The 14498-nt window shown below is 42.1% G+C and overlaps 1 protein-coding gene across 1 annotated transcript; it reads right to left on the reverse strand.

Annotated features, from left to right (window-relative positions):
• Positions 1-992: 992 nt before the first annotated feature.
• LOC123411276 (NADH dehydrogenase [ubiquinone] 1 beta subcomplex subunit 9) lies at positions 993-3233 on the reverse strand. The gene is made up of 5 exons (XM_045104208.1): positions 2987-3233; positions 2851-2892; positions 2667-2748; positions 1670-1725; positions 993-1228 (listed from the first exon to the last, which is right to left on the reverse strand). Exons 1-5 carry the CDS (start codon positions 3110-3112, stop codon positions 1190-1192), a joined length of 345 nt encoding a protein of 114 aa, XP_044960143.1. The 5' UTR covers positions 3113-3233; the 3' UTR covers positions 993-1189.
• Positions 3234-14498: the final 11265 nt, after the last annotated feature.

Consider the following 14498-nt stretch of genomic DNA (forward strand, 5'->3'; position numbering starts at 1 on the left):
GGGGAATCGACATTGGTGGAGTTTCAAGCAAATTGTCGTACATATAACATGGCTACTAACTTACGAATGTGATATATCTGAAGTGGGTTACTTTTGTGAAATGAAATTTACCCCCCCCCCCTCTCACGGTTAAAAAGAACTCTACTTCCATGATACTCAAGCGGGTACTGGTAAAGATGTGAAGAGGGCTTTGAGGATTTTGCAAGACCAATTTACTATCTATGCGTGGACTGACTAGGTTTTGGGATTTAGACATCCTTTGATTGGTATGTCATCATAGTCTATGCAATCATGCACAGCATGATCATTGTGAAAGAGTGTGAGAAAGATTTGAACTGCACCTTCTGTGAACTCATGTGACAATCGGCATGGACGCGTAGAAGGGAAGATCGAATTTGTCGCTTTCGTAAGATGTACCATGACATTCGAGATTCCAATAAGGACAAAGATCTTCGAAAAGATCTCGTTGAGGAGTGGCGGGCATGGCATAAGCAACAAGACGGCTACTTTTATCTCTAATGTTCCATGTCAGGTGTGATGAACTTTGTTGTAATGTGTCACAAACTTTGTTGTTATGCGTGCAACCAATTTGTGTTGAATATGATGTTGTGCACTAATGAAGTATGAAATAATTTGATGCTATGTTCATACTATTTGTTTTATTTGTTTTGGATTCATTTGAGATAAATTTGATATTATTTGTTTCAATATGTATGGAATTATAGTGCCCTATATTGCATTGTCTGTTCAGTGGTGCCCTATTTGTCATCATAAATGTTCAGGAAGAACAATTTCTAATGCCTACAACTCATTTTTTTGGTGCCGTAAAACCGCTTTTGAGTGCCCTGTTATACATCACCTGTTGGAGATGCTCTTAGGTAACCCCAACCTCATTGGGACTACCAGCAAGGGCACCAAACAAATAGCAGCATATCAATGGTTGTGCATTCAAACGTTTTAGTATGCATAACTTACTTGACAAGAAAGCTCAGTAAATGCAAACGACGAACTAGCTGATGAGCAGAAAATAGTTGGCATACAACATCCATGATAAAAGAAACGCATGGAAGGAGGCGAGTAATTTTATTTTGTTCTTAACAATCATACAGCAGCTCAGTTGCATGCTATCATCTGGAAAAGTGAAAGCAAGTCCTTTGCACTCCACCGGTGCCAGGCTTTTAATTCTTGTTCATTGGTCTTCTTTGCCATAGTTGTAGATAATCTCAATCTGCAAAGACAATATACCATTTTAACACTAGTGTAACAGTTTCATAGGAATTGCATAGTCAAGAGAAACTACATCAAACAATAAATATCATGAATTTTGCCTCTTCTGGAGCAGCATGCATGAGATGACTGGTTAACAAAGAAAATGGTCTAAAATACTCTAAACACTTCAGCAAATACATTTGTTGAGGAGCTAAGCTTTATTGAACACATTTCTGGCAACACACCAAAGGTTTAGTAAAAAAGAAGTCACTGTGCATTTTGACAGACAAACGCTGCATAAGGTAAACTGTTTTAATTAACAATTGGTCAACTAATTTGAACTGATATCTGCATAAAAAAAATGTAAGATATCTCACAATAGAAACTCCAAGCACAACACTATAAACAGAAGTACCTCAACAACTCAGGTATGTTAAATGAATTTCATATATGTTCTTACCCCTTCAGGTGGAGGAGGGTTCCTTGTGAATTTAGTGCCACCAGGAGCCCATGGAACTGCAGAGATAGATACATTCCAAAAACCATTGATCAGAAGAATCACAGCATATTAAAACCACAAATCACATTCGTTGAACAGGTAACATAAGGTAAGAGAGCGATTTGCATCAAAGGAAAGCATATGTAGGATGCACATGAGTAGTTTGTTACAGGTTATATGATCTTAAGATGTTACAGTATCGACAATAACCCATCTGAAAATGTGACAGTTTCTCACTTTAATCTAAAGCCTAAGCACATTAACTATCGATTATGAATCAAAAGTATGCACAACATTATTTATTTATTTTTCTAAAAAATGCTATTCTGCAGAACAGAATGTGTATCATAAAGCTGAAGCAGCCTCTATTCTCAAGAACAAACTGATGGTAAATAAAATTTGGCCTGAATCAGATTAGCATTCCCCTGAAATGAATATGTAAAAAGTCTGTACATCTCTGGCTTGAGAATGTTACGTTTGCAGTGAAGGTTAACACTGACTAAGATATGAAGATCATGTCACTACTCACTACAGTGGTTAGTTGAGACTAAACAACACAGCTCACGCCTCAAACAAATATTGGCACCCTAAGATAACCTGAATTATTTCTTAAGAGAGGAGGACACTCCTCTATAAATGAAAGCTAATAAGTAGTTTTACAAACCAGCAAAATGGAAGAACATGATAATGTGATGAACTACGTGATGACAAAACATGTCTGCAAGCAATCAATCACTAAAAAAATGCAGGCATGAGCTCGCAGCTTCAGTAAACAATAGAAATTCATCGGTCCTGAGTGTTAAAAAAACATTCCCGACTGAATGATCGGATACTTAATGTTCAACAGCCTACCGAGACAACTGCACGTATCACGCTACATGATTTACATCGCAGCATCGCGTCCACAAACAGAGGCACCAACAGCAGGAACGAAGGGCGAAACCATTTCAAGGCTTACCAATGTAAGGATCCGGGTGCTGGAAGTTCCTCTGCTGTGCCTCCGCATCCTCGATGAGCCTATCGATCACGTCCAGGTTCTCCTGCGACACACACACACACAGGAAATCCATCAGAACACCACGGGGATCGGCGTCAGATGCGAATCGTAGAGAAAGGGGGGAGACGCGAATCGCCAGTCTTACCACATTTCTGTTGGCCTCGAACTTGTCCCTGAGCTCGGACGCCTGCACGGGGGGGGGGGGGGGGGGGGGGGAACACGGGGTCAGATCCGCGAAGGGGCGGGGAGATCGGGGGATGGTGGGGGAGAGGGGCGCTCACATCCTGGTAGAAGAGGTGGCGGTGGACGGCCCAGTTGAGGGTGTCCTTGAGCGCGCGGCGGTAGAGAAGCCGCACCCGCTCCTTCTGCCCCGCGCGCCGCGCCAGGTACCCCGCCGTCGTCGACATCGACCTCGCCGCCGCAGCCGCTCCTTCTTCTTCTCCGGAGTTTCTCTCTCCACTCCTCTGCGTTGGTGGATTCGGATGGTGAGCGGAGGAGGAAGGGACCCGATCGGGAAGCCCAAGTGCTTCGGTGGGTGGGCGACTACCCCGGCACGGGCTTCATGGGCTTTAGTTCGGCCTCTCAGGACTGAGTTAAACGCAATAATCCTACACCAACGGACAAACGTTTTACAAATCTATCCAACTAATTATTTCGGCATTTCCTATTTAGCACCACAGGCATCAGTTAACTTGCATTTTTGTTAACTGGCGCCTGTGGCCTTGTGAATGGGCCGGCCCATATAGGCGTCGTTTGATTCTTTTTTTGAAAATTGTATGAATTTATATGAATATTGATGAACATTTTTTAATTTCAGCGAATATTTTTAAGATTGATGAAATTGTTTGAATACTGATGAATTTTTTAATTTGTATGAACATATTCTTGAAAATGGATGATTTTCTTTAAGATTTATGAACTTTTTTCAGTTCAACGAACTTCTTTATAAATACATGAACTTTCGTTGAATTCTTATGAACATTTTACAAATTTATTGAACTTTTTAAATATCTAATTAACTTTTCCTAAATTGACGATATTTTTTCATTTTCAATGAACTTTTTTTAAAATTGATGTACTTTTTTCAAAATTGATGGACCTTTTTCAAAGATATGACCTTTTTTTCAAATGGATGAACCTTATTTCTGTAAATCTGTAAACCTTTTCTGATTTCATATTTTTAATTTCGTAACAAAAAATAAAAAATAAAAACTGGGCAGCACTCCAATGGGCCAGCCCAGGCCAGCGGCGCTTTAGGTGCCGGATCGTTAACGGGCGCCTGCAGTTCTGCATAGGAGCTCCCATTTATTTCTCCCTTTTGTCTCGAAAAAATGAATTCTTTCTCCACCCCTCCCCCCTCCTCAGAATTTCGCATACATGGGCCCATATGAACACTGTAAATGCATTTGAACAAATGTTCGTAAATTTAAAAAATATACAGAAAAAAAAATTGTCCGTACGAAAAATATTCATCAATTCAAAAAAATTTCACTCATTAAAATATATTCATGAATTAAAACAATTGTCATGGATTTCAAAAAAACACCCAAATTTAAAAAATATAGAAAAAAATTCCAAACGAAAAAATGTTCGTGATTTTTTATAAATATCAGAAATTTCAAACAATCAATGATTCAAAAAATACTCACGGGTTACAGTGTTTTCTTGCAATTTCAACAAATGTTCATGAATTTGTAAAAAAATGTGGAGAAATTTAAATATGTGCATGAGTTAAGAAAAATGTTATCAGATTTGTCATAAATGTTCAAAAATTCATTAAAAAATGATACACTGAAAATATTTGTGAGTTTGAACATTAATGAAAAGGAGAAAAGAGAAGAAAAAGAAAGTTAAAGTTAAAATAAAAACTATCAAGTAATAAGTAAAATAAAAAATGAAGAAAGAACAAAAATTAGAAACTCAGAAAAAGGCCGAAAGGAAAACACACACACACACAAAAACCGGCATGGAAAAACGTTCGTGAAACCGAAAAGGAGCTAGTTGGGCCGGCTCATAGTGTGTATGTGACGGGAACGATGCGCTCATGCTAAAAGGCGAATTGCGTGTCAAATAGGGTTCACACGTGTAAATGGTGTGGTATAATGCGAAATTACTAATTGAGGAGTACACCTTTCAAATATCATTCTCACCTTCCCAGGCTGTAACAAATGACGCACTGCGTGCATGCACTTGTCGTAACCTGGAAGTTTTTCATTTTTTTGTAGATTCATATTTTCAAAACGATTTATCTCCTAAACCGTGCGTCCAAATCTCGAACAGTTTACACCGATAGGTTTCCCACTTTGAGATCTACAAAACCAGATCTCATGTTGATAGGTTTTGACAAAAAAAATTCAACGAAAAAACCAGACCAAAAAATCATGCCTCTCGCGATAGGAGAAAAACAAAAAACACATTTTTTAGACGCACGACCATGCCTCTCACGAAGACAAATACATGTCTCTCATAAAAAAACATGTTTTTTTCCTTTCCGACAGGGGCACGGGCGTGCCTCTCACGAAGCAAAACCGTGTCTCTCGCGAAAAATATAAAAACTTGTTTCTTTCTTTCCGAGAGGCATGGTCGTACCTCTCGCGAAGGGAAAATCATGCCGCTCGCGGAAGCAAAACCGTGTCTATCATGGAAGAAAAAATCATGGCTCTTGCAGAAAAAACACAAAAACACATTTCTTTTTTCATTTTCGAGAGGCACAGTGGTGCCTCTTGCGAAGGCAAAACCGTGCCTCTCACGAAAAAAACTAAACATGTGTTTTGTCGGGCAAAAAGAAATTTGATTTTTTTTCATCAGAAAGCTAATAAAGATCATTGAAAAAATGAAACACCAAAAAAATAAAAATAAAACAATCTAAAATGCAGAAAACGCGTGCGGAAAAATAAAAATTGAAATCCGACGAAGTGCTCAGAGTGTGCGACATATGACGACAGCTGAGAACGCACCAAATAACGGCATGTGAGAGTGCTTGCCGAAAGGTTTCTGATGGAGCGGTCGCTAACGAGTTGCTTACAGTATTATGTGTTGCCCTTGATGAACTACGATGGTGGGCTGGGCTCCTAAGAATATGTTGAAAAGTGTAAAAAGTTGGCCATGTTACGGCCCCATTTGGCCCCAACGAAGTTTCACTAGTACCTGTAATGGTTATGAAACATAAAAAAATTGTTTTACAAACAAAGTTACTACAAGTGTTAGTCCCAAAAAAATGTCACTATCTCAAAATATCCTATAAAAAAGTTTATATCTTTAGCAAAACAATGGATTCTAGGGTTGCTGAGACGTGTGTTGCACGTCCAAGCTTACTAGTAAGAAGAAAATGGACTGTGTGGGTCGATGTAAGAGCATGGTTAATAGTACATCCAGTTGTTAACTATATGATATTGACACACCATTTATTGCCAAGTTTATAGTACGCAAGTATAATAATTAGATGTAAATAATACTTTTTTATTGATACTTGACTCATCTTTCTATCTCACAAAGTGTTTAGGAGCACGTGCTACATGTAGTTGTTAATTTGTAATCCGTTTTCCTCTATCTTTTCTTCTCTATTCTCCAACTCAATACAAATTTACTATTTTAAGTCTTACAACCCTTAGAGCATCTCTAGCAGACACTGTAAAAACACAAACTGTAAAAGTGAAATACGGGTCGAAAAAAGGCATTGGTCCATTTTAGCTATGCCAAAGAAACTGTAAAACTGCGGTAAGGAGCTCCTTCCTCCGATCCGGCGGCCGCTGTCCCTTCGTCCAGCCGGCCATGTTGGCCGCGTCCAACCCTGTCGGACGCGCCCCGTCGCCCGTCGACCGCGGCCCGTCCCCGTCGGTCGCGCCCCATCACCACGCTGGCCGCGCCAAACCTCGTCGACCACACCTTGTCGCCTGCCGGCCATGCCCCGTCGCCTCCGTCCTAGCGACTTGCTCTACTGTCAGTCGCGTGAGCCGAGCCGTGCCACTTTGCCTGCCGCGCTAGGAGGATTCCTGCGGCGGGGCTGTGGTCGTGGGAGGCCATGGCGAGGTCGAGCTCCTCCAATTCAAACCGGGGACAATTGATTGCGGCGTCCAACAACCTTTTCCGACGTGCAGTGATGAATTCCGACAAGTTTAGGACGGATTCCGGCAAACTCCGTGGCGGCGTGTTTGCTCCGACGAGGTTTGACCGGAATACGCCCCCCCCCTAAGAATCGGCCTTCCAACCTTTAAAAATAAGGGTTTTGGGTCTGGCTTTACTGTGCCCCTTAAAAAATTTACGGGTTTGATCACTTTTACGGTTTCTGTTCTGCATACTTTTTACGACCAAAACTGTAAACAAAAAAAAAAGTGTTTGACCACTTATACGGGGTCTGCTAGAGATGCCATTATACCTCATTTTATTGTATTTGCTCTGATGTTGTCAACTGTTATAAAAAATGCAATTTGGAACGACAGTTTTTCCATCGATTCTTCACATACCAATTAGCTTTAGCAACTAAAATAGGAAAAAAAATTGCATATTGTACATACAGCCTTTTTTGTAGGAGATATGTCTGGTTTTGAACCATCAAAGGAAAAAAATACAAACTGAAGTCAATAGCCTAGAAAAAAATGTATCAAAGTCAAATATTCCAGCTCTAGTCAAGTTGACCTTGGTACACGAAAAGTCCCTTTGTAGTTTGCTTGTATTATTATTTTGCCAGTTGCTGTTTGTGTTTGATGTCCTCACATGTTATTTATATATGGACGTTGAAACATTCATGATACGATGATCAGTTGATGAGATTGGGGACTCAAATCTCTTGCCTCATAGTCAGCTGATCAATGTTGATAAATTGGACAAGTCGTCTACAGGCTATAGACTCGAGACAGTACTTTCACGCAAAAGTGCAACATTTTAGGTCGGATGTATCCAAGCCTTTAAACTTAAATCTGATATACATTGGCATTGCTGTATGAATGAATATTTTTAAAACAAAAGTAAATCTAGTGCAAAATTATGCCTCGTTCCATCCAAGTGTATCTATTATTCACTACGCAGGGCATCAGTCTTGGCGCCCTTCCGTCTCTCAAGTGAACACTATTTTTCGTCATCTTCCCTTTTGGATCGATCACGTGTAAGAGCAGTGATACCAAATCAGTTGTTGACGTTCAGGATACTGTTAAGTAAATAGGTAATTTTTTGAGTATATTAATTCATGAAATAATTACTAACATGACATTGATTAGATTAATGACATACTCATCACGGAACAAAGTAGCAAATACTATACATATAGCAAAATCACCTACGCATATAGTTAATACTCCCTCCGTAGACTAATATAAGAACATTTAGAACACTACTTTAGTAATCTAAACACTTTTATATTAGTTTACAGAGGGAGTACTACTAAGGCTAAAATAAACACGAACAGGATAAACGAGTTATACCCTCCGATCGGCCACTTGGCAGTACCAGCAGCGGTGGCGGCGGCAGCATCCTCTGCCGCCTTCTTTTTGGTTTCGGCCTTCTCGCGGGCGAGACGGACGGCTTCGGTTGGTGAAGACGTGTCGATGATGAGGGCGACGTGGGCGTAGACGAAGCAGACGGACGGAGGCGAGTAGTCGCGTGATTTCTCCTCAAAAATCTAATCGCCCCTCTCCCGTACAGGATTCAGAGAAGCGGGGCTTCGGAGGCTTGCTTTTCCGTCGACCGTGTACGCGGTGAACGGGACGGAGTTGTCGTCGGTAGCAGCAGCAAAGAAACGAGCACGTGAGGCAGAGACGATCTGATCTCGTGACGGCTAGGGTTGGCGTTAGCCCTGCTTATATAGGCGGGCGGGTGGAGAGACGTGGGCTGAACCCACGTCCGAGTCGGTAATAGGCCAAGATACGACGTCTCAGATCATGGCGCATACGTTACGTATTCTCCGTTCCTGACCGGCAAAAATAAGCGTGTAGTCGATAACAGATCAAGATCCGACGTCTCAGATCGTGGCGCATCCGTTACGTATTCTTCGTTCTTGAGCGGCAAAAATAAGTGCGTATGTATGAGCTCGGCTCGGCTCATTTCCGCAACTAACGGCGCGGTGAAGGAGGAGTGCGCGTGGGTACCTTCTTTGCTCACTTTTCAATAGCATGTAGAAGTGAGAGCCTTATAAAGGATCCAACTTTTTCTCCACTAACGGAATGAAACTAAACTTTTCACCACCACCTTGTCATGCCACCACGACCCTTAGAGTTTTCTGAAATTGTCTTATGGGCCTTAGGCCCATCTCACATTTCAACAGATACTCCGCACGGTTAGAAACTTGGTAGTGTGACTCATGATCCTAGCAGTACAGTGCCTAATTAATTGCAGTCTCTTCTCTCGTCTACTCACAAGAAGACGACTTCGATAAGGATCTGCTAGTATGCGACGGGGAATTGGTTCATCCATGTGGCTGCTCTGAAGAATAAGCAAGAACACAGGTACCTTATCTGAATCATGCATACAGTACTAGTTTAACAGCTTGGAACCTTCGTGTGTCAGCATAACGATTTACTGTATGGTGCAGCACCTTTACTGCACCCAGTGATGCAGCATTTTTACTGCACACAAGTACACGCGACCTTTCTAGCAGCCGGCGGTGCAGTCTGCAAGGTACCCTGCTAATTAATTGACGAACCTGCGCTGCCATTTACTTCTCCGACCGATCCATAGCAGTTCAGTGTGCAATGGAACTTTACACAGGTTCGCTCTGATGGCTGCTCTGAATACTACTCCCGCCGTTCGAAATTACTTGTCATCAAAATGGAAAGAAATGATCCATTCCTATAACAAGTAATTTCGGATAGATAAAAACACAGGGTCCTTTTTCTGAACCTTTACATCTTGTTTAATGGCCGGGAACTTTCGCGTGTCAGTCCCTGCTACCAAGCACTTAATCAACTACCAACAGTGAGAGTACTATCTTACCACACCCAATGATCCAGCATTATTATAACCTCGCGCTACCAAACCAAATCGTGATGCGTCGCAGTGCTTCTTTTATGCCAAGCAGACGCTTCCTTAACTGCACCTGCTCCCCCTCTCAAGCATTTCTTTACTCGAGCACGGCGTCTGCTTGCGGCGCGCCATTTTCCGTCAGGCCGGACGGGCTCAGATTCCCGAGATCCCCAACCCACACCACCACCACCGCCACCGCCGGCGGCGGCTGCGGCTCGTAATTCTTCGGCCATGACCGCAGGAAGCAGCGTTTTTCAAACCACACGGCGTGCGCGAGGGCGACGAGGCGAAGCAGGTGACGAGGTGATACGGCCGCAGGGTCTCGTCCGGGCATCACGGGTAACCTAACCCGATCAAAAGTTTAAGTTAACTGCCGCGGATGGGACTTGACCACGCGGCTGATGAGCGCTACGGCAGACCGGCCACCCTCAAAAAGAAAGTTAGCTACTGCTACTGGTACCATTAAGCACGCCTACAGGAACCACCATATGTCAAAGCATTGCATCACGGATGACATGCACATTACAAGGAGAGATTGTATGTTATTCCATGTTCTCAAATAATTATAGTATAAGTGATGAAGCGTCGGCATCAGTCGTCAACGGATCCACACGTGCTGACTGAGTAGGCTGTTAGGCGTTGCCTGGTGCTCCAGTTTAAGGACCAACCAAACCACCAATGCCTTATGCCTTGATATACTTATTACTATATTGTCGACGGCATTTGGATGCGTTCGCGATGGTAATGTTGCTCGATCGAGATGTGTTGTAGCAAGGATTATGGATCAGAAGGAGGCCGCGTCGTGGTGCTGGTGCCTATGTATGTGTGCACATCTGGGCTAGCGACGTTTCTCGGGTCAAAAGTGTATGCATTATGCTGGGAGGGGAAATGCCAAATGATGTTGATAGAAGGATGAGGAAATGAAGTACCGTATGCCAGATTTAAGGCCTTCCATCAATAATATATGTAGAGAGAGAACCTCTCCGCAAAAATAAGACCAATCTTTCGCCCGTTCTTAAGATGGCAACGGATATGTCCCCCCTATGCAACGGCTAGGGTTTAGGATCCTCTGTGGCGATCTTGATCGCCGATGAGTTTCCTCGTTACCAGCCGCGGGCAGTATCCCCTAACATTTAAAGAAAAAGATATGGCGACACCATCCGACGCGTAACCAACGACAACCAGTGGTGCTATGAGAAACCCTAACGATCTAGGAGACTTCATCGACTAGCTTGATCTCGATGGCAAGGAATCTGATGACTTAAATATTGATGTTGGCGATTCAGTCATTAATGAGAACGTACCCTGACCGGCCCTTGCTAGGGTTAACACCGATAAGAGCTTCAACGGGGAGGGGGCGGGGGGGGGGGGGGGCTTTCGAATATATGTTAGTTGCTCAAAATATGGTGCCGGAACTTCGCTTCCAGCCGACCGATGATAATCTCTTTGTAGTGCAAAGCATCATGCTAGGTGATTGGGAGAGGATTATGGAGCACATACCATGGATATTTCAGTACTAGGCTATTCTCCGAAGCCTGTACGGTGATTTCAGCAAGGCTAGGATATGGAAATAGTTCATATGCCTATATGGCTACAAATCCACAAGTTACCGCATGGCTACTACAAGAAATCTCTCGTGGAGAATCTGATCAAGAAAGTAGAGAAGGCTCTGGATATGAGGACAAAAGGAGGATGGCATTTGGTGTAATGCCCCAATAGAGATGAACAAGATAGTTGCGTCATATTTAAAGGAAGTTTTCACAAAAGGATCTCACCTTTTAGATGGCGAGGTTTGGGCAAAATAACACCAAAGGTGTCTAATGATATGAATGAAAGGCTTAATGCACCTTTTACTGATAATAAGATATCCCTTGTTTTCTTTCAAATTGGCCTCCTAAAAGCTTCTCGATCGGATGACTTTCGCTCTCCTTTCTATCATAGGAATTGGGGTCGTTTGAAAATTAAGATTGTTGGTGTGGTTCGGTTATTTTTCTCAACATGTCACATGTCTACAGGGGTTTCACGACCATTGTGTTGATCCCTAAAATCCCACACCCGTCGTTTCCGAAAGATTCCCGACACATATCTTTGTGTAAAGTGATTTATAAGGTTGTATCAAAATGCATGGTAAATCGCCTTCTCACCGCTCGTGACAAATTTAATATCAGAAAATCACAGTGTTTTCATCTTGTGTCCGAGTGTAATCATATTCAGAGTAGAGGCTTTGGAGGTAATCATTTTTGTGCCTATAAACTTGATTTATCAAAGTCGTACGATTGTATTGAGTGGAATTCTCTCGAACATTCTCTTAAGAAATGGGGTTTCTCCCTGATATGGATTTCTCGCTTTATGGAGTGTGTTCGTTCTGTTGGTAAGTAAAATACGGGTGTGGATATGCGCATATATTTAGTTTATATGGATGCTTGCTTTGTTGGCTCATGAATGTGGTCATAAATTCTTGCCCATTCTCAAGCTTTTGCATAGGTTCGCCCCTTCCCCTCTTACAAAGCAACAACAGTAAAACTCATGACATTTCTGTGGTTGATCTGTGAAAGAATGGCGACCATGGATGCATTGGCCAATCTCACCTTGCTCAATGACTTTAAAGTTCTTTATAGCCACTACATGTTGGACAAATAGGATGCCTTTGTACACCATTACATGCCCTCCGTGGCCAAGGACCCAAGTGTGGTCAAAGTTGTCGTTTTCTGCTCCAACTCTTCGAGCAAGTGAATCTTTGTTCTTTCTATTTGCATCTTCACTCGATCACCACTGGATAAATGGTTAGCCACAACTCTTGTTGATGGTACACCATTTCCAATCAACGTGAGCACTATTTTTTTAAATAGTGTTAGTGTTGGCAAATTGGCACGACAGTGATACTACCTTAGTGGCTTAGTGTTGGCGTTGAAATTCTCTCTCACGCCATTGGTAGTTGTTAAGTTTTGATTTTATTTGGTACAAATTGTTATAACGTAGCCCATTAGGCCTACGCCAGCACTAGTCCATTTTAACTTCCCTACCATTAAAAACCAATTGTATGATTCACTCCTCGTCACCTTTCTCGTCCCCTCTCTCGACCAGCGTTGCTCCTTCCCCACTCCTCTGCTCGATCCCCCACCCCGCCTGCCGCCGCCATCGGGACGACTCCGCTCGGTGCCGCCCAACGTTGTCACGCACTTCGTGTTCCCTCAAGCCCGTGGGATCTGGAGAGGGACGGTGAGCCGTCGCTCTCGCTGCATGCCCCCGTAGCCGTCACTGTCCTCCATGTCACCGGCCTCGAGGTACCTGGACACTGCCGTTTTGGAATTTGGGGGATTCTACTTAAATATTTCTCAAATGAATTCATCTCCACTTAATTGAGCTTTAACCGAAGGCATATCGTTAACAGTAAAGTGAATCATGAAATTTAACAAGCTAGGGTTTCGGATTTGGGAAATCCGTCGGTGTTCTTGCATAATTAGTTCATTTCCCCATAAATTTGCACTTAAACTGAAACCATAGCCATAGAATAGGGGAGAAACCAAGAAAAACTCATTTCTAGAGTTTCTCAAAACTGGGGATTTTTACTTCAGACTTGCACACATGCTTTGAATCCCTTTTAACATCATCAATTGAAACCCTTAAGGATAATTTTAATTTGTTAGGACTAGTGATGTCTACCACACAACTTTATTCTTTTAGATGTTGTTGGGCCTCAAAGTGTAGACTTTTGTAGGACATCAACAAATTTCCATCAAGTGGATGACCTAAGGTTTATCAATCCCTGGGAGGTGTAGGATGAATATGGTCTCTCTCAAACAATCCTGCAATCAAATACAAGAAATAGCTTGTGTCCCCAACACACCCAATACAATGGTAAATTGTATGTGTGTACTAGTTCGGCGAAGAGGTGGTGATACAAGTGTAGTATGGATAGTAGAAATATTTTCTGTAATCTGAAAAAATAAAAACAAAGAGGTAACAAGTAGTAAAAGTAAGGATAAACGGTATTGCAATGCTTAGAAACAAGGCATAGGGTTCATACTTTCACTAGTTCAATCTCTCAACAATGCTAACATAATAGAATCATATGATCTTTCCATTGTCACCACGAGAATCTATAACTTGATTACCAAAATATATATCAAGTGAATCAATAGAACACCATGTTGTCACCACGTGTATCCACATGCAAGACATGTATCAAGTGTTCTCAAATCCAATCCAACATAACAAAACCTCAAAGTGAAAGACTCAATTCATCACATCAAGATAGCAAGGGAAGAATGCCCATATGATCCAATTGTATTAACAAAGCCCGTGATACATCAAGATCGCGACATCTCAAGAACACGAGAGAGAGAGAGAGAGAGAGAGATCAAACACATAACTCATGGTACATACCCTCAGCCCTGAGGGTGAACTACTCCCTCCTCATCACGACGACCACCGGGATTGTGAATATGGCCTCCGGCGAGTAAACATCGAACTACTCTCAAAAGATCAAACAATTTAGTAGCTATGCGAGGACTTTCTCTCTCAATAAAGATTTTCAGATCTGATATTTAATTCAAATATCAAATAAAACAAAATTACACTCCAAAAATAGCACATATCATGTGAACGAATGAAAACTTACGATCAACATAGGCTACCAGATAGTTATTGACGAGGAGATGTGGGATGCGTAGCATCCCTAAGATTAGATGCTTGATACTTCTTGTAATAATGACTTGGGGAGCCTTGGTCATCCAATACCTTAAGATTTTGTGTATTGTCAATTCCTCTCATATCTCGATTTCATCTAAGCCTCAAAACCTTTATCCACACAAAACTTGAAAAGAACTCATGAGATAG

Source organism: Hordeum vulgare, chromosome 7H (assembly GCF_904849725.1).
Source record: "Hordeum vulgare subsp. vulgare chromosome 7H, MorexV3_pseudomolecules_assembly, whole genome shotgun sequence".
Classification (NCBI taxonomy): Eukaryota; Viridiplantae; Streptophyta; class Magnoliopsida; order Poales; family Poaceae; genus Hordeum; species Hordeum vulgare.